This window comes from Hetaerina americana, unplaced genomic scaffold (genome assembly GCF_022747635.1).
Source record: "Hetaerina americana unplaced genomic scaffold, ioHetAmer1.1.p SCAF_11, whole genome shotgun sequence".
In the NCBI taxonomy this organism is placed as follows: Eukaryota; Metazoa; Arthropoda; class Insecta; order Odonata; family Calopterygidae; genus Hetaerina; species Hetaerina americana.
In genome coordinates this window covers 33,345,246-33,368,967 of record NW_027286181.1, presented here as the reverse complement: position 1 = coordinate 33,368,967, position 23,722 = coordinate 33,345,246, and the positions used below count along the sequence as shown (strand labels likewise).

Below are 23,722 nucleotides of genomic sequence, written 5' to 3'. Positions count from 1 at the left end.
TCGATGTCGATGGTCTGCCACTGCGTTCATCATCTTCGATTGACTCACGACCACTTCTGAACCGCTCGTGCCACTGGTAAACGACCGTTTTTTTTAGAGAATCGTTGCCGAAACACTTTTCCAACATTTCCAACGTCCGTGTGCCACTAAATCCGTTTTTTACGCAAAATTTAATACAAGTTCGTTGTTGCAAATTTAAATCCATTTCTGCAATTGTAAAAAATCGCCAACACACACAGAGATAGATGTACTCTTGGCTACGTAACTTTTGCAAATGTCAAGTTATGACACTAAGATTTAAAGGGAATATCAACAACAGATGTACCAATTTAACAAAAAAAACAGAACTCAAATCGGAACGATGGGAGCGCCACACGGTGGTTATTCCGGGAAATTTTTGATCAAGGTAGTATAGATGGATGTTTGTAGAGTTGTTACCTGAAGATGACGTTGAACGTCGAAACCCGGGTCGTATCACAATAAAAATCCTGTGGAATCACAAAGTTATTATTTTTCATTTCCAAGATGAATCGATTCCATAAAGTCACGCCGGAAACCATTAACTGAATAAGTGTGGTTGAAAAGAAATATTTTGCATATATTTTATTAAAATTAAATTCATTTGAAATCACCTCATACTTATATATGTGTTGCAAAGTGTAATTGAGGACTAGTTGAACCATCATATCATTCATTTTAAATAGCTATTATTTAGTACACCTACCTTAGACTTTGGTAACTCTTTGGGCACCAAAGTACTACACTAGGTTTCCAAGAAAAGGTGCTTCCAACATGTTGCAACTAGTATGCACAGTTGTGTCCAAGGAAACCTCTGCCCTGTTAGGGTATTCTTTCCTTTTCTATTAGATTGTCTTCGATTTTACCTTCTATCTAGATTATTGTTGTTTTTATTGTGTATGCATGTGGTAATCCAATACGTCTTCCATTTTTATAGCTATGGTAGACTTTTTCATGTGCTGTTTTAGTTCTACCATCAGATGTCTTTATAACTTATTCATTTCACCTTGTGCTGCTTTAAGTATTTCACTGCTTTTTTAAATTCACTTTACTCTGAATCTGTGCCACTTCAGTCTTCATTTACATTGCTCTGACCTCTCATTTTGTAACCTCTCATAGGTTTGGACCTTGATACAATTCTGAGTTCAAATATTTCTTCTCTTTATACATCATCATACTCTGCTAATATGTCCTTCTTTGCATCAGCATTGTTAATATATTTCATGCCAATCAACTTTTAAGTCACATTTTTTTCCCTTCTTGTAATTTCATGAGAATGTTTTTATGAGTTCATGAAATATACTTTCTCATTTTTGTTCCTCAAATCATAGTGTTCCATTCTCTCTTTGATAAGTTATCCTATATGTGCCATCACCTATAGCCATCTGGTGTCAGCTTATGAGCTGCCCTTCCTTTTTCCTTGAAGAGGTCCGTTCAAAAAGCTCCCAAATTTTTTAATAGCACGCCTCCAGTTGTTTATTTTTTTTAATCCACGTAAATTGTGTTTGCAGAAACTTACTGAATAAACCCCTTTGTTTTTATCTTGTTTTGCTGTATAGTTACAGCTGTTTTTATTGTTAAGGGGTGGTAGTGGAGTGGGGTGAAAAATCGGATCTGTGGAAATGAGCTCATTGAAGGAGCAGCGTTGTTCTGTGAAATTTCATGCAATACATTTCTACAAATCCCTTACAGAAACTTTTGAGTGGATTACCAAGGGTTATGGTGAGGGTGCTATATGCTATTAAATGTACCATGTGTAATGAGTGGTTTACTTGGCTCAAAATGAGTTGGTAGTCAGTGGAAGACAATGAGTATTCTGGAAGACCATCAACATCATCTGATGACCCCCATATCAAGAAAATGAAAGATCTCGTTCATGAAAATTGATGTTTGACTGTCAGAAAACTTGCAGAAGAGTGTGGCATCTAAACTGTTTAGTTCTGTGAGATCATGACTGAAAATTGAGCATGCATCAAGTTGCTGCCAAATTCATGCTACGTCTGATGACAGCAGACCAGAAACAACTTCGAGTTCTAATCTGTCAGGAACTGTTTGATCAAGCTGATGAGGATAGCTGTAGGGACCTACTTGTCCAGGATCATAACATGTGATGTCATGGGTTTATGGATATGACATCGAAACAAAAGTGCAATCTTCATGTTGGATTTGTGAAACATCCCCTGCCCCAAAAAAACTCAGTACATTTGCTCAAATTTCAAGGTGATATTGACTTTTTTTTATTCAAAGGGGATTGTGCATGAAGAATACCTAAATCCAGACAGTCAACACCGATTATTTCCTGGGGGTTATGAAACGCCTATGGGGGAGAGTCTGGCAAAAACCAACTGAACTTTTAAGGAATGGCGAGTGGTTTTTTCACCACGATAATGCACCAGCTCATTCATCTCTCAAAACTCATGAGTGTTTAGCCAAAAACAAGAGGCTGTGCTTCCCCATCCACCCTACTTACCAGATCTGTCCCCATGTGACTTATTCCTGTTCCCCCCCAGGGGAGCTAGGAAACAGGAATAGTGGAGGAACAGCAGAACACGTTCCGCTGTTCTCCCCCTTAAAACCCCACTAAAAGGAACAAGATTTGCCACCATTGTGGATTTAGAGGGAAATTCGATGGAGGAGCTTATGAGCATTCTGGAAGAAGTATCTAGGACTCTCTTAAAGTGAAAACTTCATTGGGATAAGTGTATTCGTTGGGGAGGGGACTTCTTTTAAGGGGCCCCTAACCAATAATTTGTTAGTGAAGTATTTTTTTTGTAATAAATAAAATTTGAGCACTTTTTGAAGAGATCTCACAGTGTTGCTTTGTTTTCCTACTTCTAGCTTTCCATAGGTAGCCATTTTATATCTTTCCCTCTCAAAGATATGATCTAATTAATGTCCAGCTCTGTCCCTTGGCATCCTTTCTATGCAGCTTCTGTGATAGCATTGCTCCCTAGGCATTTGCCCCTGCCATCTTTTTTCCTGTAGAAGTCTGTTAGTCCTTATCCATCAGCATTTTGTTTCCCCAGGTCCAAACTGTCATATATGTAATGTTTTCACTGTGGTTTCTCCAGCCAGTATTTCAGTATATATAAAGATCAGGCTTCCTAATCTGTTTGCTATGATAAGGTGTTCTTGTATTTGTTCCTTTTCTTTTTTCCTTTTTATCTTCTTTTATTTGACTGAATGACCACGTATAGGCCTAAATTATCATGCCCTGTGTGGCTTGATTGTCAGGATCCCAAAAGTTCCTGCCAAAATGACCCTTCCCAATTCTGTCTTCAGTGTGATACCAATTCATGCTATTTGCTAGTCATCTAAAGAATATATCACTGATAGAGGAGGGGAGAATGTTAGGCAACTGAGGAAGGGGGAGAAATAGAAGAGAATAGGCATGTTAGACAGGATGAAGGGAGGAAGGAAGTATTTGGAATTGAAGAAGCTTATTGTAATGTTGGGTTTCAGGCATTTCCTTGAAAGAGTCAAGGGAATTGTTGCTATACCATTGGTAGCTTGTGTCCATCCAAAACCAGTCCTAACTGGTAGATTATGAATACTAATAATATCTGTGGTTCCAGAAGTCATCTGACACATCCTATTTAAGTTAGCCGATTCCTAGTATTCCTGCGCCAGAGGCGTCATTTTTCAACTTCTTAGTCTCTCCTAGGGATGTCACATCTTATGTCTATGGGATATTAAAAACTAAAACTTAGATGTGAAACATTAAATAGAGTAGGAAAAGAGTTTATTGTTTTCACACTGGCTTTTCAAGGAATCATTGAAGTGAATTCATACCAGGCCTGCTTTGATGTGCTTAATTACACATAATTCCACTGCATGTTTACATTGTAATCTGTTTTTAAATTGTTCTTCATTTATATTTGGCTGGATTAATATTGTATTAATGTGTCAGTTTTAAGCAGTTTAAACTTGTAACTTCCATTTAACCCCTGTGTTTATGGTTGAATTACATTTATGCATTTATATATGGTATAATTACATAATTTACCCCATATCATTATAATTTCTTCGTTATTGCGAGGCATGCTCATGAAGTAAGGGCTGTTTGGTCACAGGAAAAAATGTACTCACATGAAACACATTTTATTGGTACTTTTTGTTAGCTACAAACCTACTTCACCTCTTTACATAATTGCCGTTTTTTCTAAGAATTTTTTGTACTGCTGCATTAGCTTCTTTAACCCCTCTGCATAGAAGCTCGCCACCTGAGAGCTGAACCAATTGACAACGCCGTTCTTGAGTTCCTCTTCGGTTTGGGAACGTTGTCCACCGAGCCACTGTTTCAAGTGCAAGAAGAGGAATTAGTCGCTAGGTGTAAGGTCAGGACTGTACAGTGGGTGGCCAAAGAGTTCTCTACGAAAATCTTGAATTTTCTTATTGGTTTTGGCATCAGTGTTTTGGTACCCACCTCGCACCCAACTTGTGGTGTCCAAGGTTTTCAGTGACAATACTGTAGACAGTAGTGCATCCAAGTTGAGGAAATTGTTCAGCCAGGCCATTAATTGTTAATTGCCGATCACATCCCAGTTTTTGTTCCACTTGTGAAACAATTTCATTGGTCAGAATATTGGGCCTGCCACTTCGCTCTTTGTCATGAACATTTGTTCGTCCATTTTTAAAATCATGGCACCTTTGTCTAATGTTTCCTTCACTCATATCTGTAGATCCATAAACTAGGCATAACTCCCGATGAATTTCAGCAGCCGACAATTCTTTTGCATACAAGAATTGTATGACAGAATGCACTTCACAACTGGCGGGATGAACGATTGTCGGGGACATTGTTGTTTGCATGCATGGACAAACAAACGACTTCTGAAACAAAACAAATGTTTCTAAAGCTTAATGAATCAGTAGATGGCGCTGCAGGAGTAAAGCTGTGTCCCGAAGCGCCAATATTTAAATATAAGCAAACGGCCCTTACTTTATGAATATGCCTGGTATATTGTTATCTTATCACATTATTTGCAGTTTTATATTTTCAAATTTCTTGCAATCAGTAGAAGTGAATGGAAAGGCAAATGGCAGATTGTATAATATTCAACACAAATTTTGGGCAAAATTATGATATCATAAGGAAAATATTGATTATGAATGAAATTATAGCATGATCTATAACTAAATGTAATTCATTGTTTGATTTTTTTAAATTGCTTATAATTTATGTAAAAAATATTTATCGAATATTGTAAGAATTCTTTTGATTTTGTTTTGTCCTAAAAAATTTATAAAAACATTATTTGAATGTTATTACATATGTAGCTCATGCCAGAAACTTTCTTTTGTCATGATGGCAGCCAAATAGTGGCATCAGAAGGGTAAATGACTTAAAATAATGTGTTACATCATGACAATAGAATTTATATTGAATTTTTATTTTTATACTTAATCTTTCAACTTAGCTTTCTCATATTTTGTTGCTGATCTCCTTAGTTATTAGGGAAGTTAGTTGTTTGTTTTTTTGCTGTAGAATATAAATGACTACAGTGAATATTTTGCCTTGAAAATAGCAAACAAATAAGGAATAATAATAACAAGTTAGGAATCATTCATTCAATTCATTCATTTATTCATTCATTCATACCATTGGAAGTTTCACTAAGCAATTTGCGAAGAATTGTTACCTACATTTGACCTAAATAATATTAAATCATTAGAAAAATATTAATGTATAAATGCATGTGCACCATATAATGAGTAATGATGTGATAAATTTGGAACTGATGAGAAAATGGCTTTTAATTGCTAGAACTAACTAATACCCTAATGATGAAGTTTATCATATGGAAAGAAAATATACTGGATGTTGATGATTTCACCGTGTTAAATAGCTGAATAAAGCAAGTCATAGTTTATTAATAAAGCACACAAAAAATGAATCATGTGGTGAAGGCAAGTGAATGGAAAAGTTTATTGCTCAAGCTAAACATATTTGTGTTTTTGTGGTTGTGCCTCATAGGGTATTTGGTGTGGACAGGGAAGGTGTTATCCCTTCAATGAATGTTGTGCTTCTTAAGGATGTATGTTTTAAAGAGGAACCTTGCCATATGGCTAGTACAACATGGTTAACCTTGTGTATAATCTTTTGAGGTAATTTGCTTCAATTTATTACAACCTACACTCCCCCTTAAGTTTAATTTTCCCGCAGTTTACACTTTTTGGGCTGCACAAAAATGAATAAGATAATTGCCATCATAAGCATGCAGCAAACCTATTTGTAGAAACCTTTGAATGCCAGTTGACATGAATTTTTAATACCAAGGTAATTTAAATAAATACAAAATTACTATGGAATTTTTCAAAGTCCAATAATATTGAGAAGGTACATAGTCAAAATAGTTTTTATTGCATGACTTGATTTTAAAGCTTGTAGGCTTGATTTTTGCCATGAAAGTTAAATTTTGATTCTGCCTGTAATGTACTTAATCAAATTTATATCAAAGGTTATGATAGGAGAGAGAATGTTGGATAAGTGGGGTAGAAGGAGGAGCCTTTTGGGCAGCAAATGTAAAAAAAGGGGCTTTCTGGATATGCAGAAGTAAATATTTGGCCTGAAGGGTTCAGAACATAATTTTAATCGGTATATACCTTGATGAATTGAAATGCTGGTTGCATTAAGTGCTTCTTGAAAAGTTAATCAATAACTTACATGGCCACTTAGTATTTTAATGGACAGATAAAGTGACATTGTGATTTTTTCCGGTCAGATACTGAAGGTATTTTTTTTTTTAAAGTTTGTTTACTCCTAACCTGTTCAGTAAATATTTCTGTTCCCTTAAATTTTGAAATAACAAGTTTTTACTGTATATAGCATGGTGAATCTGCTACCATATGGTTCATATTTTGCCTAACCCTGTTTGTGTTCATGAAATAAGTTACTAATTATGTGAATCTTACTTTCAGAGAGCATTTAAGCAAGCTCAATAAGGAAGTGCTCGATATATTTTAGATGCTGAAAATATGCCCAAGTTGATTTCAAGTTTTGTTGGTATCTGTGGTGTTGTTCATTGTTGTTGGAAATGAATTGTTAAGTGCCTCAATATATGTAGGTCACACGTTAGGTAATGCATTTATTTGCACTATAGTATTTGGGTACTGGCTCACCCAAAACGAAGCATAAAATGGGAAGGGTATCCTTTTGAAGGAAATATTGTTACATTATTGATGTCCTTTATTGCTGTGAAATTATTTATAGCCTTAGTGGGAATGCTGTTTCATGATAGAATAGCCATATTTTGGATGTGATTGCAGTATTAGGAGACTATTGGAAATGCATTTGGAAAAATATTATTGAAAAATTCTCAATTATACTTCATTAGCTTGTAAGTTTAGCTCATTTTTTATGAGTATATTAGTTAAAGAGCTCCTGCATACATAAATGACTTTATTTTTGCAAATTGAGATATTTAGTGCATCAAGGGTCTGGTTTCATGTAATTAAGCACTCATAATAATCAGCCTTCATTATAAATAAAGGTAACTTATGGTTTTATTTAATTAAATCGGAATGATTGTTGCGATGTGTTGCATTTCTCTGCTGAAAATATTTCTTACACGTCTATAAGTCAAGATCCTTATAAGCATTTTTAAGTATCTCTGAATTTGATGTATGGATTCAATACTGTTAGAAAATAGTGGAAGTTGAGGAATCTAAGGCAAAAATGTACAAATAGCATTTTCAATGAAACTTCTATTACTAGGAAAATGAGCTGCTTATCATTTTGGGTAAAATGTTTTCTGAGCTCATATATTCATACATATATCCTTTAATGAAGTGGATGACATAAAAAATTAAATATTTTATCAATTGCTTTTGAATCATGGTTACTTTATGTAAGGCAAAAAATTTTCATAAAATATTCATGAAGAAATAGTTAAAATAAGAATTAGGAAACAAGATGTACAGACCAATGCCCATGTTGCCATATGAGTGAGAAGTTTTAGTTTTTACTCTTGGTAACTATTTTCTGTGGCTATAAATGTAAGTAACAATTGAAAAATTCTCTTTTTAATGCCTTATTCTCGTCTTGTGTATCTCAATTTTTTAAAAGTTTTAATGACTTTCAGGGAATCATTATAAATGATGATATTTTTACAGACTTTTTTCATAAATTATTCATTTCTCTTTGAAACATAGGGCTAGTTTTGCATGAATTTAAGCAATTATACGCTGTACTCAAAGGGTAATTGGCTATTTTTCCAATCTGAAGTCTCTTCAAATTTCTTCCTGGGCACATTATCACTAGCATTTGGGAATACTCTCATTTACTACTTGTGTGGCGCAAATTTATTGCTCTCTGCATTGACTAAATTCTTCACTAAACCTATATAATGTCAAGGTATGGAATCATTTTGAAGGTTGGTCAGGTACTGTAACTTTTGAACTGTATAGGCTTCCTCCCTGGAGAGGAGATATTCCCTTTTGATCAATCTCTTGTTTGAAAGTGCCTCTTTGTTAATTTATAGACAATGGAAGCAGTGGTATTTTATATACCTGCCTTGCAAACCAAGAAATTAGTATTATGTTTTTCAAATTGTCGCATTGCCTCTTGTGTTTGTCTGCTATTATGCTTCTGAAGATTCTTTCCATACCCTATTGGAAGTCATCTAAAATTACCAAATATACCATTGCAGCACACCATTGAAACAGTTTTAATCTATTTAGTGAAAAATTACTTCTAATATTCACTAGTTAATTTTAAATCACATGTTCGCGGAGCTGTTGTCTCTTAATTGTCCTGATTACTCTCTGGCTTTCCAGTTTGCACTCTTATCAAAAGGTGTCTGTTCTTCAGTCAGTATTTTAGTCATATTTGATGTTTTCAGGCTTAACTTTGTGGAAATCCATTATCACTGAAGTAAAAAAAACCAAAATATCTTTCGACTTAATTTTTTATTTGGTGCAACTAGTTTCAATGAATCGACGTCATCCTTGGGTACAAAGTTACACATACAGATTGGTTGTATAAATATATGTATATGAGTTGAGGTGAAGAGGGAAAGAGGGGACTGGCATTGGTTGAAGTTGGTAGGAATGGTTTAGGGGGCAGGGGTGGTGGGTGACGGCAAACTAGTTGTGCCGAATAAAAAATTAGCTGGAAAGATACATTGCTTTTTTTACTTAAGTATTTTGGTCTTTTCGATGAAAGTGAATTCTGTGCTCCTCAAATATATGTATGCTCTGTATGCATTCTACCACTTTATAGGTGTCAGTAAATTTTAAACAGGCTGTTGAAAGGAAGCAATCTGTTAGTATTTGATTTTGGCAGAAAAATTAAAAAATTACTGCAGAAAACATTGTCACAATATAATTTTATGCTTTCTTAATTGAAGAGTTCTTAAGATCGTAATTTCTTACTGTTTTTTCGCATTTGATGCCATATTTCTCTTTTATGTGTTACAAAACTTTTGGTACCTGGGAAATAAAGATACAGTAAACCCTTGATAATCAGGACCTAGCAAATCCAGACTCCTGTTTAATCCTGACAGAGTCATGCTGTGTTCTTTGGGTAACAAGAAACAGGACTGCTGTATTCTGCCAAAATAGACATTTAGCATGCAAGATTCTACAAATTGAAAATAATTATGAAATTTCATTCAGCATTCTAGCTTTACATTTGAAGTTATGAATGAATTTTGCAGCATGAAATATAATTGATCTAGTGGGTTGCAGTAGTCCAGGGGTAGGGTGTTGGATGACAGACAGGAGCGCCCAGGTTCAATACCCAGGCAAGCCTCTCTGGGCCCCATCAGCTTAACCCAAGCTGTGTGATTTTTTGGGTACCAGATCTTCCTGGGAAACCAGAACCGGCTGAGGGAAAGGAACTGGGCCCCCACTCTGATCTGTGAATGTGAATATCACATACCATGAGGCTTAGTACTGGGTGAACTCTACCATCACTGACAAAACCGACCTTAGGGTTAATTACTTTGTAATGGTTTTTTTATATTCATCTAAATGCCAGACATTTTGCAGATTTCACGTACTTGAAGTACATACTTGGTAACTATTCTTTTCCATGCAATCTCACTAGTTTCCATGTACCTAGATATTTAATGATGTTGGGTTTTGTTGTGTTGTGACAGAAAAAATAAAATAAATTTTGGCAATTGCTCCAAAGAACAGTGGCAGTCAAAGAAATCTCAACTTTGAGTATTGAGCAATGTGAAGTTTCTGGAGAAATTGGATTTTGAAATTTCTTTTGGGAGTTTAGTATTACCTTAAAAACTATCTGATCTGAAAAATAGGAAGACTAAGGTCCATCTATTTTCTCCTAGATTTTGATTGAATTTCCACAAAATGGGAAGACTGGTTTAGAAAATTATGTTACCGGAAGTTGAAAGATGGCAAGATATGTCTACTTGTGGTATGTGCACACTCATATGGAGTAGGAATGTGTGGCACAGATATGAAAGACTCTCATCTTGAGAAAAATTTCCAAATACTTGCATGCTAATAGCTTCAATGGAAGTAGTGGTTGGCTCTGGTTGTTTAGGAGGCAAATTACATAAAGAAAAGATGCATCATGAGTGGTACTAGATGTTGCTTTCAGGGCTTCAGGATGTAAAATCAGTGAAGAAAGGATGTTCATACCTCTGTGTGCTAATGCTGATCATAGCCATGAATTGAAGAGTGTTGCCACGAGATAATATTGACAACTTTGAACACTGAAGAGGATGATTAATGACCTCTCTACAGTGACTAAGTTCTTCATCGAATGCGTAGTTTGTTGGAGTTACCATAATGGGCTTATTCCATAATCATTCCTTCCCCTTTGTTACTAATGACCAAATCAGTGCTCTAGGAATTCCTTACAAAGGAATATATGTGCTTTTTCATAACAATCAGCATCAAATCATTCATTTCAATCGAAAGAATGCATCATGAGAAATGCAAGCAAATGCTTCAGCATTGATAATCATTATTCCTTGGCTGATTAGCTCCATTAGCTTTCATAAATAGTAGCTTCACTAATTTAAAATGGAATTCTAGTACCAATGAACAAATTGTTTTGTAGTACTGCAAAATTTTTGCTGTAATATTCTTAAATATTTTAGCAGCAACAATCAATTTTTTGAATGAATATAGTTTGACAATGTATGATGAAATATAAGTGTGCTGGGGAACAGTGATGACTTTACTCTATATCATTGCAACTGAAAATTACTATGGAAACCTAGTGCCATTTTTCAGAAATTGAGCCTCCAGAGTTAGGTGTGTAAAAAACCCAGATAATACTGATTTTGTCCTGCCCCACATAGTCCAGATTAACAAGGGTTTACACTAAATATATAATAAATAAATGAAGAGGAACATCCTGTTACTGCAGCTTGACTATCGCAAAAGACTTCACCCTTTCCATTGAATGCTTACATGGTGCACAGGACATTTTCCATTAATATATCAGCTGTGTTTATGTGGTGAAATTTTAAGAATAAATTACATAGTTTGCCAACAGGGATGATATAGTGACTGACTGGACTGTGTAGATATAGGATTTTCTCAATACTATTTCCTTTCTGAGAAATGCATTATAATAAACCAGACAAGCTGGGATTACAGGCATTTTTTTGGGAATCTGAGGGGATTGCTCCAATAGAAGAAACTGTATGTCTAGATACAAGGGACTGCATTTTCAATGAATAGGGATCTTGTTACTCAGAATCCTGGAAAGATGGTTTGTCCTGTATTAATTCATCTTGGATTTGTGATTTGCAAATACTATGATAGTTGGCGGCACAATAAGGGAAATTTAGCCACTCTTGTTCAGTGGGTAATGTAAAATGTTTGTTTGCATTAGAGTAGCTGTTTGGCCTAAAGTAGAAATTTGCCTAAACCATTGAAAGCTTCAAATTTAATGGAGCACACTACCAGTGCTATTTGGATGATCATGACTTATATGTGCACTTATTTTTCTAAATGGATGAATTTCGTGCTCCCTGCTTTATCGAAGAGTTATGGATCAATCTATACTCACTTCTTTATAAAAGTTCTATCCTTACTTTTATATTATTTGTATTTTGAAAAAGGAATACTCCTGTGTCCATAAACAAGTATTTACTACTGTTAATTTACTTATAAATTTTCCTAAATTAAAACAGGCGTATAGCTTACAAATGTCTGTGTATGCCTTAAATTTTAGACTATTTTTCTAATGAAACAGATTGTTTATCCAATCAGTTTAAAAGCTAATTTCCTGCTTCATAAATGCGCTATTGCTCTACAGGAGATATGTTTATATCATCAAAGTAATTTTTAGTAATAAATTTCCAATGCATTTTCTATGGCAACATCACGTGATTTTCTGAAAGCTCATTGCATATCCAAAACACTTTTTAGCTCATTTACTTTCACCAGTGTGACTTTTTATTACATTTTTGGTTTTAATTTTTTTAAATTTCAAACATTGTAAAGAATTGTTGATATTGTAATATCAGTGTGTTAATATGATCTTTGCAAAGTTGCAGTTAAAGTGATGTGAAAAATCTCTGTATGGAAATTGTCTATATACGAGGGTCATCCGGAAAGTAGTACCCGTTCGTGAAATAAAGACACAAAAGTAAATATTAACAAACATAAAAAATTTTTTTTGAAAGAGGATACTTTAAACTACTTCTCAACATAATCTCCAAGCAAATTAAGGCATTTGTCATAACGTGTGACAAGTTTCTGTATTCCTGCTGCATAGTCCTTCGCCGCCAGCTCATTGAGATACGCGAGGGACCCATCTTGCACAAATTTTTGCATAATGCAGATGGTGTTTAACAATTTCATGAACAATTGTTCGAGAAACATTGGGAAAATGCTCACAGATGTCATCAATTGTGACGCGCCGATCGTTCCTCACGAATTCGTCAACTGAGCTCACCAGTTGGTCTGTAATGACAGACGGTCTCCCCGAACGCTCATCGTCGTGTGTGTTCCCCCTCCCCATGTTGAAGTTGCGACACCACCGCCGAACAGACGACTCGTCCATTACATTGTCTCCATACACCTCCTTTAATTGGCGATGAATATCACATGGGCGAACGTTTCTTGCATTGAGGAATTTAATCACTGCCCTCACTTCACAACTGGCGGCGTTCTCAATTTTTTTAAACATTGTAAACAATCACAGAAACAACACAGGCAATGCTAGCGTCACGCAACTTGGCTCAGAGAAGGCAGACAAGCCACTGAAGCTATCTGACCTCGTCCAGCGGCTACTCGCGTCGTCAGCACTTCATGCGGCACGAACGGGTACTACTTTCCGGATGACCCTCGTACATATATGTACTTAGATAATCTTTATTGATGTGAAATCAAAAGCTGGAAGAAGTATTGGGATATTGATAGGATAATTGAAATACATGCAATAATCAAGGAAAATACAACTCTGGTGAAAAAACTTTAATTACCTTGATTATGTGGTAATATTGTTATCATTGGTCATAATGTGAAATGGATTTTTGAAAAGAGTAAAATGATATGATGCAATTGAAGTTGGTTGTAAGCATTTAAATATTCCCACTAAAATACTTCAAATTCAGCTATTTGGTCTTTCTTTCTACAATATGAAGTCTGGAAATGTAAAAATGTGTTATTTATGTTACATGAATGCAGTGGCATTTAAATGGACTGTAATGTGTTGTTTGAATGCCCGATTGCATTCATCATACCTGGTGATGACAGAGTCATTACATACATCAACTGTCTTCCATTAGTGTTAGTATATACACATTGTATAGAACTTGAATTTTAAAAATTCTAATGGCCACCTTTGGCAAATTTTATTTTAATATTGCTCGTATTCATTACTATTTTATTGCAACTGAGGCATTAACTCTCTAGCAAAGATTGAGTATAATTCTGCCCGCTCAAAAAGTTTTCCGAAAAACTACTTTTGTTATTGCACGCTGTTGCAACTCATAGAGTTTATATTTAATTAACCACTTTTCATTCACTCAGGTATTTTGAGAAATAAATATATTTTTATTATGTGGAGAAATATACATGTATGACAAAATCAAGGATTTTTGGTTTGCATTGTTTTTAAGTTATAGCCTTGATAAAGTTCACATTCTTAAGAGTTCAAAATATAATTGAATTTTTGTAATTTATTTAATATTACTGATGCTTCTAGTCCACCAGCGATATCTTTGAAAATAGTGAAACACCATGTTTTTGTTTAAGCATTATATTGACTGATCCATTTGTTGTACCAAGGTGATATGGATTGATAAAATTGTGATTATGTGATCTCTTTATTCGAATTTTTATTAAAAATTGTGTTACATCGGATGCATTTTTATTTCATTATTGTTGTTAATTTGTAGCAATCGTCAAGAAATTCACACATATAGAGCTATTGAAAACAGACAGGCAGGAAGAATAAGTGAGAAATTGGACAAAGTGAAGCAGTCGGTAAGTTTTTATTTTTATTTTTTTAATTTAATATGAGATGTGATCAGTTATAATAATGAACCTTAGTTAATTATTAAATATGAAGTGTGATCAGACCAATTATTTTAATTGAGTGTTAGTTCTTGCACTAGTTTCCATAAAATTAAACTGCTTGTAAATATATAGTAAAGAAAGGTCTTTTAATCTAAGAAATGTCTCTCCTTTTTTGCATTAAGGTTGATTCCCAAACACTTAAAATTTAGCCTATGTAATCATGGAACATGTTTATAGAGGTAATGAATGAGTGGTGGGTAAAATTTCATCGACTGCTCTAAAGGATTACCCTCTTCCATAGCAACATTAAATCCTAAGACCTTGTATTAGTTCTGATCAAATGCAAGGCAAATGCTGATATTAATTTCATTATTTATTGGGGTATAAATAAATATTCTGATGAAATTTCATTCAGCTGATTCACAAAAGTAGAATTGAATGTTTTTCGCATCCAATTTCCTCAGTGGTCTCATCTGTGGATCCATCTCAAAACAGCGGCGTTTTTTAGTAAAGGTTACTTGTGCACGCCCAATGGTTGGGTGTTCCCTGACCTTCATAAACTATGAAAAGTCATGCTCACCCTGGAACTGCACCACCTTCCTCAAAGCCATTGATCAATGGACATAAACTATCTCTGAAATTTATTTTGTTAGGTGATGCTGAGAAATATTTTGTGCTCATTCAAAAGCTACCATAATTGTTTTATTTTTGGTATTTTTACCATTTATGGCAGGTTTTGGATGCATACCTTAAACAATCGACTGCAGGGAAAATATTTTCCGGTAAATATGCAAGTTCTGGAATGAAATTTCTTAAAAAATTGAGCATATTCAAATTCCTTCTTGTCATTAGTCAGCACGGTTCTCAGTACTTAATACGTCTCAGTTGGCAGGCCTTTCAGCGGATCAGTGTACGCCCCACTCCCTCTCTTGGTTCTGAATTTTTTTCTGCTGCGCTATCAAATTTTTTTAAGATCTATAGTTGCCCTTGGCCTCTTAGATAATGAGACTTCCAAATAGTTCTGTTTCCGCTACATGAAAAGCCATTCTAAAAGGAAGAAAAATCTATAAAGTCAGTTTATGAGATAAATGAGTTCTTTGCATATACCCTTTGTCCTCAGGTTCTGTTTGTCTTTATTGCTTGATATGATCTCGCTATCAAATTCCTCTGTAACCAATCATGTATCATTCTTTCTTTTTGTTTCCTCTTATATATGGCAAGGGCAAAAGGCCTCACTACCATCTATAGTCTCAGTTGTTAGATTTCTATCTTGAGAAAGAGAAGTAAAAAACCTTGTATATAACCCCTGTAATGGTCTAGGAGAGATAAGCTTTTCTTGAGTGAAGAGAATATAGTTGAACACCCGGATGGAGATATAGAAGTGAGTATTGGATGTGATAGTGCAAGTTCAGTTGAGGAAGTTTAAGTTGGTAGACACTTCGTTGAAAAGATACAGCCAACCAGGGAGAAGTCCAGGCCTCAAAGATGATGTCAGGTGTGTTTTGTCTGCGGTAAAAGGTAGGATACAGTGTACTGGTGCCGCAACTGCAATTCAGGCCTATATTTAGAGGATTGTTTCAAATTATATCTCACAAAACTGAACTTTTAGGAAGGAGGTTCCAAACATAAATGCGAATAAAGATGTGAAAATATAAAATATATTGTCAGTAAAATTTTAACTAAATAGAAAAATCAATTTTACAAAAGGCAAATTTTTTTTTAGTTTTTGATTAAATATTTAAAAGATATTAATTATTTTCAATAATGCTGCACCAGGGAGAGATTTTAGAGAAATTACATACGGTGAGTGAGGTCAAAGCTTATAAATACCTATGCCAGCCGTAGGGGTTAAGTTTCTTCTGAGCATACTCAGAATAATGGAAAGCTTTGAATTCTTTCAACTCTTAATAGGACAATATGTTATGATGAAAGGAGAATGATTTTTATACTTTGAAATTAATATATTTTCATGTACTTGACTCCTATAAAGTTGCTGTCTTGGCATATCCTGCAGTTCATTGAATTGTAAAGCTACTGTCATAACTGCGTTAAATATGTTGTCTCTGGTGTAACTTTATAGCATTTACGTGGCACAATGAAATGAAATTATTGACTTGGAATTCCACACATTGGGACATAATGTAATAAAGTCTGTGGAATTACAAAGTCAATAATTTCATTTTGATAACTGCATTATTTTCAATATCTTGAATGGGCTTTGAATGTTTAATTATCTGCACTATGTGATGAAATATTTCTGTAGTTTTTGCTGAACATAATGTTTGTTGAAAATGTTTTCTGAACAACATTGATTAATGGATAATTTAGAATAATGAAGTTAAACTTTACCTACAAATAAAAAAAAATAGGTTTTCATTATACACCATGTGGTTCAAAAAGGAAAGCTGATTTGGAAATATGTATTAATATTATAGTAATCTGGGATGTGTAAGTACCAAATGTAAGGTCCCTGGGTTCAAATTGTGTATGGTGCTTTTCAAAAGTCTGTTTTTAAAATTCATGCAATGATTTTTCAGTTCCTTGACCTTAATTTGAAATCAAATGGTGGCGTAGGGAGAGGAAGTATTCCATTGCCCCAGCCTGAATATTTGCTCAATTTCTTGTGTACAAAGTTAACCTTGTGCTGATTACTAGATTGTGGGGATTGACACGCTAGTATGGATTGATGTAGTGGATAATTTCATGTACCAAATTTCCTACTTTTTATTTAAACTTGCAACTATTGATTGCTTAGTGTTATTTGTTTTTCAGTCATTTAAAAAAATCATAGCTTCAACTTTAAAATTTGTTTCAAATAACAGTGGCATTCCTCCAAATATTCTGCAGTTTGAATTTCAGGAGAGCATATATTACTTATGTCCTGTTCTTATTGGAAATATTTTTCATAGCCTCATTATTATTTTTTAATTTTGGTTTGCCTTAGTTGAATCAAAAGAAAATAATATTTAATGGGCTTACTTAATGGCTTAATCATTGCAATATTTCAGTCCAATATTACCTCCTTGTGCAGTACCTCACCTTGTGAAATATAAATGTTAAACTTCGCCTGCCACACTTATGCCCCTCCGTTGTTTGTGCAATGGTTATGTTAGATCAACCTATTTAAACGAACTCATTCATGTTTTATTTTTACTGAAAAACAAAAAACATATTGAAAAATATATTTCGTAAATCTGGCACATATTTAAGGCGTAGGTTTAGTATTTTTTCATGGCATGTAATCAGTGAATTTAATACAAAAACAATCATACTCTAAGTTAACTTGAATAGAACAATTTAGGCCATTTTACAATGGGTCTTTAGTCTTGATTGTCCAATCCTAAGTCACAAAACTTGATTATCTTCCGTCTTCTATAATATAATTGAATTTCCCCTGTCTGATGTGACACTTTTTTATAGTGCCGACTAATTGGTCTGTTCTGGTGGGGAAATTCAACCAGTATAAGTGACTGAAGAGTGTGGGCATGATGTGTGTATTATGGTGGTGTTTGTTGCTTTGTTTGCGTGAAAAAGGAAGCTTATAGACTATGCTATTTTATTGAACAAGGCAATGATCACTTAAAAACAATATTGCAAAGGGATAAGTTATGGTGCTAACTATTTACAGGGTTGGATGTACAATTATCATTTTGGGAATGTACAGTACATTAGGGTTGTTACTAATCAAGGAAGTGGAAAAAGGAATATTTAAAAATGATTTTATATGTTTTATGGGAATTAGTATTAATTTAAAAACTTTTTAGCAACCCTTTTTCCTCTGATATTTTAAAATATTAATTGTTCCCTTTTGTTTTATAATTATTTCCTATTTTTCTACTTTACATTTGATGTAAATAAGAAAAAAAAATACACTCAATAAAAATATCAGATAAATAAAACTAAATTGGAAGGAGCTTAATACTAGGAAAGATAATAGGATAGACTCATAAGCGAATAGTTTGCTTAGGCAGTCTAACTGTGGTATGTTTTGGTCCCAGATGTGTGTTAGCGGAGTTTTTTGTGTGTGGAAAGCGTATGTTGAAATTGTGGACAGTGGTTTTAAGAAATGTGTCGATGGTTGGGAGCCTGTGGGCCGACTGAACGTGCTACATGTTAGTCAATCTAGGTATTTTTAGCAAGGGGCGGATAGTTTTGTTCTGGTAGGTTTCCGGTGTATTTCTAATTGATTTAATGATGACGAACATTTCGCCCCCGTGAAGTAGTTTGGGACGAATTATGGCCTTATAAAGACGAATTCTCGTGGAGTGGTAAAATGGAGAATTTTTCGGGAAGAGATTTTAATTTTTGCTGTGTGCTGCTAGGATCTGTTCTGTCAAATGCTCCTGATAGGTGAGTTCGCGGTCTAATATTACGCCCAGGAAACGATGGCTAGAGGCCATTGGAGTGGGAGTTCTTTTGATGCCTGGTGAGTTACGTGTGTCATGTTTGCCTCCGTGTTCGAAGCGTATGGATGTGCTTTTTGTGACGTTGATTTGAATTTTCCGTACTTGTGTCCAGCGTTGTATTGAAGTAAGGTGGCCGTTTAGTTTACCTGTGCTCATGTCGGAGGATCTTGAGGTGGTGGAGATGGGTGAGTTGTCTGTATACATGTGTGTTTGTGTGTGTTGTAATGTGTGTAGGTCATTTACATAAATATTAAAAAGTTGGCTAAGTAAGGATCTTTGCCAATGCTGGACGCACCGATGGCAGGACGTCCTTCGGCGACTGTAAATTTGCGACGGATGGGGTAATTGCGCTGGAGTCAGGTGAAAGGAGGGAAGTCGTGACAGTATAGCTTATATATAAGGAATTTATGTACAAACCTTTTCGAAAGCTCAAATGACGTCGAGGAATATTGCGTCTGTGGGGCTGTGTAGGGTGAAACCGCGACTTATCGATTCGACCAGGCGAAGGATCTGATGGATTGAGGAAGTCTTTGCTCAAAAGCCGAGTCGCACTGGGTGAAGAATATTGTGGGAAATTTAGGAACAGAGGAGGAGGATTTCATTTGTGTGTTGGTGATGTTATCCAGTCTTGTAGCTTTGTGGGAGGGAAGTGCTTTGATGATGGACATGATTTCGGAGGTGTCTGTCATAGGAGGTTCTTGAGGGGGGTTGTATGGGAAAAGGCGTAAGGTTTCGTGTGTTTCGTCTTCATTGTTAGAGGAAGAAGGGTCCAGTGTCATAGTTTATTGTAGAATATCTGCTTGTATTTCAACTTTTAAGTTTTGGGTCTGGGTTAAAATGAGTGTGTTTTCATGTTTTACATGAGGAGAGTAAATTTTGCTTGTTTTTCTAGGGGATAGTGTTATTTTCCATAGGGAATTATCTTTGGATATAGGTGTTTGACATATGTGATTTGGGGATCGAGATGGTGCGGGGGCTAACGTACTGGCTTCCCACCCAGAGGGCCCGGGTTCAAATCCCGGTGGTGTTGAATATTTTTCAGAGTTATCTCGATCTCTACTTGAGGTGCTTTGTGGAGGGCACTTTCAGTGAGTACGGCGTCCGTCGGATCGAGCGTTAACGCTGCGGACCCCTTGGCGCCTTTTGTCAAGAGAAGGCTGGTACCAACGCCGGGTTTCTCTCCACCCTTCGTCCTTTCCTGTCCATCCCCAATGGCGCAAATGACCTCAGCTGGCGGTCGCCACCCCTAAATACTAATACTACTACCAGATGTGATTCCCAGTCTGTCTGAGCTTAAGTATTTCTTGTTTCACGGCGTTCCTTAGATGTGTTATTCGTGTTTGAGAAGGGGAAGTTTAATGCGTTGTCAGTGGCTCTATGAAGTATTCCGTGCTTTTATTAGGTTTTTGAGGAAATGCGGGAGTTGTCGATTATGTTCGTATGTTTGGACCCTATGCGTGGGATTTTGTTTATGGTGTTCAAAAGTGAGTCTGTTAAATGCGTGCGTTTATGTTTTCTTAAGTGGGGTTGTCGAGTGGAGTGAGAGGATTAGTACCTAGTCGTGAATCAGCGTGAGTGCGATCCGTCTATTTGAATTTGAAAGAATTTATATTCGCCAAAGTAACTGGTAGAAAATATTTAGTTTATTTTTACCAACGTTAATCTTCTGTTTAATACCCGGACTGTCTGAAAATTACTGTGGCTTAAATTTACCGAACTAAATTATTTAAATATTGGACTTTTCCCATTAATATCAAACAAGACAATGTACCTCACACCTTGCTGTGAAAGTGAGCTACGCTCCTATTTTGGGAAAGTAGGAGTAAAAAACTCACCCAATATATTATCGTGTACCAGGTAGGATTTCAGAGAATCACAAAAGTTTATCTGGACCCCTTTGGTGCCCCTAGGAAATCAATCTCTCACTGATGGTCTGTATCCAGCCCTTGTGGTAGCAGGGTTACACCCTCGCCTGCCAACTCAGAGGTTGTGGGTTTGTTTCCTTCCTAGGTGGGTTTTCCTCCACTTAGGGCTTGGGTGTTATCTTTACTATATGTATGTATAGGGGTTAGATGGAAGAAAGGGCTATCAAATCTCAATCTTGCAACAGTAAAAAAGGAGTCGTTAAATAAATAAAATATCCTGATGCTCTAAAGGTATTTAAGGTTGTCCGAGTTTATAAAAATAAAGGTGACAAGAACATCTTGGGTAATTACAGGCCAATATTAGTTATCCCTCAGTTTGGAAAAGTGCTCGAGTATGTCTATTGTAAATGGCTTGTTAATGATCTTAAAAGCAATGATGTTTTATCAGGGAATCAGTTTAGATTTTGAAGAGGAATATCATCAGAACAAGCTATATTTGCTACAGTTAGTTGTATTGTAAATGAAATAAATATTAAAGACAAAGTAATGGGAATCTACTTTGACTTAAGCAAAGCTTTTTACATGGTAGATCATGAAGTACTACTACCAAAATATGAGGTGTTCAGTATAAGAGGAGTTGCTCTGAGTTGGCTAAAGGCATACTTTTGAACTGACAACAGAAGGTTGTTTTTTACAAAGATCGAAATATTTTTCTCTCGTCTTTTCTCCAGGTGACCAAAAGAGTGCCTTAGAGATATGTGCTAGGCCCAATACTTAATGAATTATTTATTAATGATCTATTCATAAATTCAATGGTCAAATGCGATAAATGAGTCAAGTCATGTATGCTGATGATGTAAGAATCATGAACCCCTGTAATTCGTTGAGTAACTTACTGGATGATGGTGAACTGGGGATAACGGCATTGTATGACTGATGTGAAAGTAAGGGCATGATCCTTGGCAAAACACAAATGATTTTGTTTTCTCTGAGGCAGTGTGTAACTGACAATTTTGACTTTCACAGTAAGATGTGTGATATCATTGTGGTAGAAAATTAAAAATTTTTAGGGCTACATGTTGACCAATATTGGGATGAACATATCTCCAAGGTATGAAAGAAATTAAATTCAGTTTAAAAACAGATGTCAATTTTAAAACGCACTACGTTTAGATGTCCTAAAAATGCTATATTATGGCTTGTTATACTGAGTAACTTCTTATGGGATGGTAATCTGGGGAACATCATCTTCATTAAATCAAGTATATTTAGATCAGTAGAACTAGTAAGACTCGAATGTAATCAACTTTATTGTGCACATTGTTGATCTCTTTGTGTATATTTGGGGATGTAAACTTTGCCCTTGGTATATATCTATTGTGCAGTGACTTATACTTAGAAAAACAGTAGTGAATTTACAATGAATAACAGTTATCTCTGTCACAATACCAGAAGATGCAAAGATATACATGTGAAAACATCAAACCTGTCAATGCTAGCTAAAAGACCTGTATCGATGTCTATGAAATTGTTTAACCATCTGCCTAGCCATTTAAAAAATTAGACAAGAATTTCACTATTCAAGAAGAATCTATTTGCATATCTGGTTGATGAGTGTTATTAAGGTGTAAATGAATATTTATGTAAAACTTAAGTGTATATTAGTTTCCTCTCACAATTTTATTTCTATTTCTATTTGGGAATTATGTGATCTATATCCTGTTGATGTGTCCTAAACACCTATCGTGTATTCTCAATACTGTACATGGTGTATGCTGGAAAAATAAATTATATTATATTGGTTTATTGAAATATTCAAGTTTGAGAGTCAACATTAATTTTATTGCCCAGTGAAATCCATATAAGAGGAAGTTGAAAGACATGAAAAAATCTGTGGGCTCACAGGCCTTGAAAGTATCTAAGTTCATTATGAAAAATGTTTTGGAAACACTGGTCAATGGAACTACATCTGTACTCACTACTTCGCTTAAAGATTGCCATTTTAAGTCTAGATTTGTAGCTATTGTTGTGTAAAGTGGTTAACATTGAATTACTGTATATTCCCATCGATAATGCACACCTTATGTATAATGTGCACCCAGAACTTTGTAGTTACATAATTACATAATGCGCATCATCATTTTTTTGATCATCTGAACATATTTATCTAGATAAAGCGCACGTTATCGAAGGGAAAATACTGTACTTATGAATTTTATCGATTAACCTTACTTAAAGATTTAGCTAAATAGATTTGCTGTTCATGCAGAAATCCTTGGTTATATATTCTTGAGCAGGTGATCATTGGAGGATCTGTGGTGGATTCAACCCTCATCATACAGGAGGACTTCATAAAGGTATGTAATGTATAACAACCAGTAACCAAATACTTTTGCTGACATTACATTGGGCAAGGGAATCAATTTAGATTCTGCCTCGAAAAATTACAACTAACCAAGCATCGCTGGGTAATCTTTCGTGTAGCATCAATATAGGAGTTATTAATGGTTTAAATTTTGAAATCTATGGCAAGTCTCATTCCAATTGGAGTGCTGGTTCTGTTTAAGGTTATTTTATCATCGATTCGATGATGCATTGAAATTATGACAATAATTGGAATCACTCATGATATTAAGAACATCTAACTTAATTGTTTGAGAAACTATAAAAACAATCCAAGTGAGAAGCAATTTTCATCTCCATCAAATTTTTAATTTAGGTACATGTGAATGGGTTAAATGGCTGTCCTTGGCTGTCTTTGAAAAATGAAATCTTACTTAATGATATTATCTGCAGATATGCTTTGAGAGATAGATGATATCATAATTGATGATAAACATAAAAGGATACCTAGACTGCATAATTATTTTTCTGCCATCAATGTTTCAATTTTTACGTAAAGCCACATATTATTTCCAACCTTAATTTTTTGTTCTTTTTTATTTTGATCCTTGTTTTTAGAAGAAATCTGTGTACTGA

At 35.0% G+C, this 23,722-nt stretch overlaps 1 protein-coding gene across 1 annotated transcript in view; it reads left to right on the top strand.

Moving 5' to 3' along the window:
- Positions 1–23,722, top strand: part of LOC139701118 (pseudouridine-5'-phosphate glycosidase-like) — a 36,577-nt gene extending 12,855 nt beyond the window's left edge. Inside the window, exons 8-10 of the mRNA XM_071599694.1 lie at positions 14,352–14,439; positions 23,041–23,100; positions 23,705–23,722. Coding sequence (XP_071455795.1) covers positions 14,352–14,439; positions 23,041–23,100; positions 23,705–23,722 — 166 coding nt within the window. The remainder of the gene's footprint in view (positions 1–14,351; positions 14,440–23,040; positions 23,101–23,704) is intronic.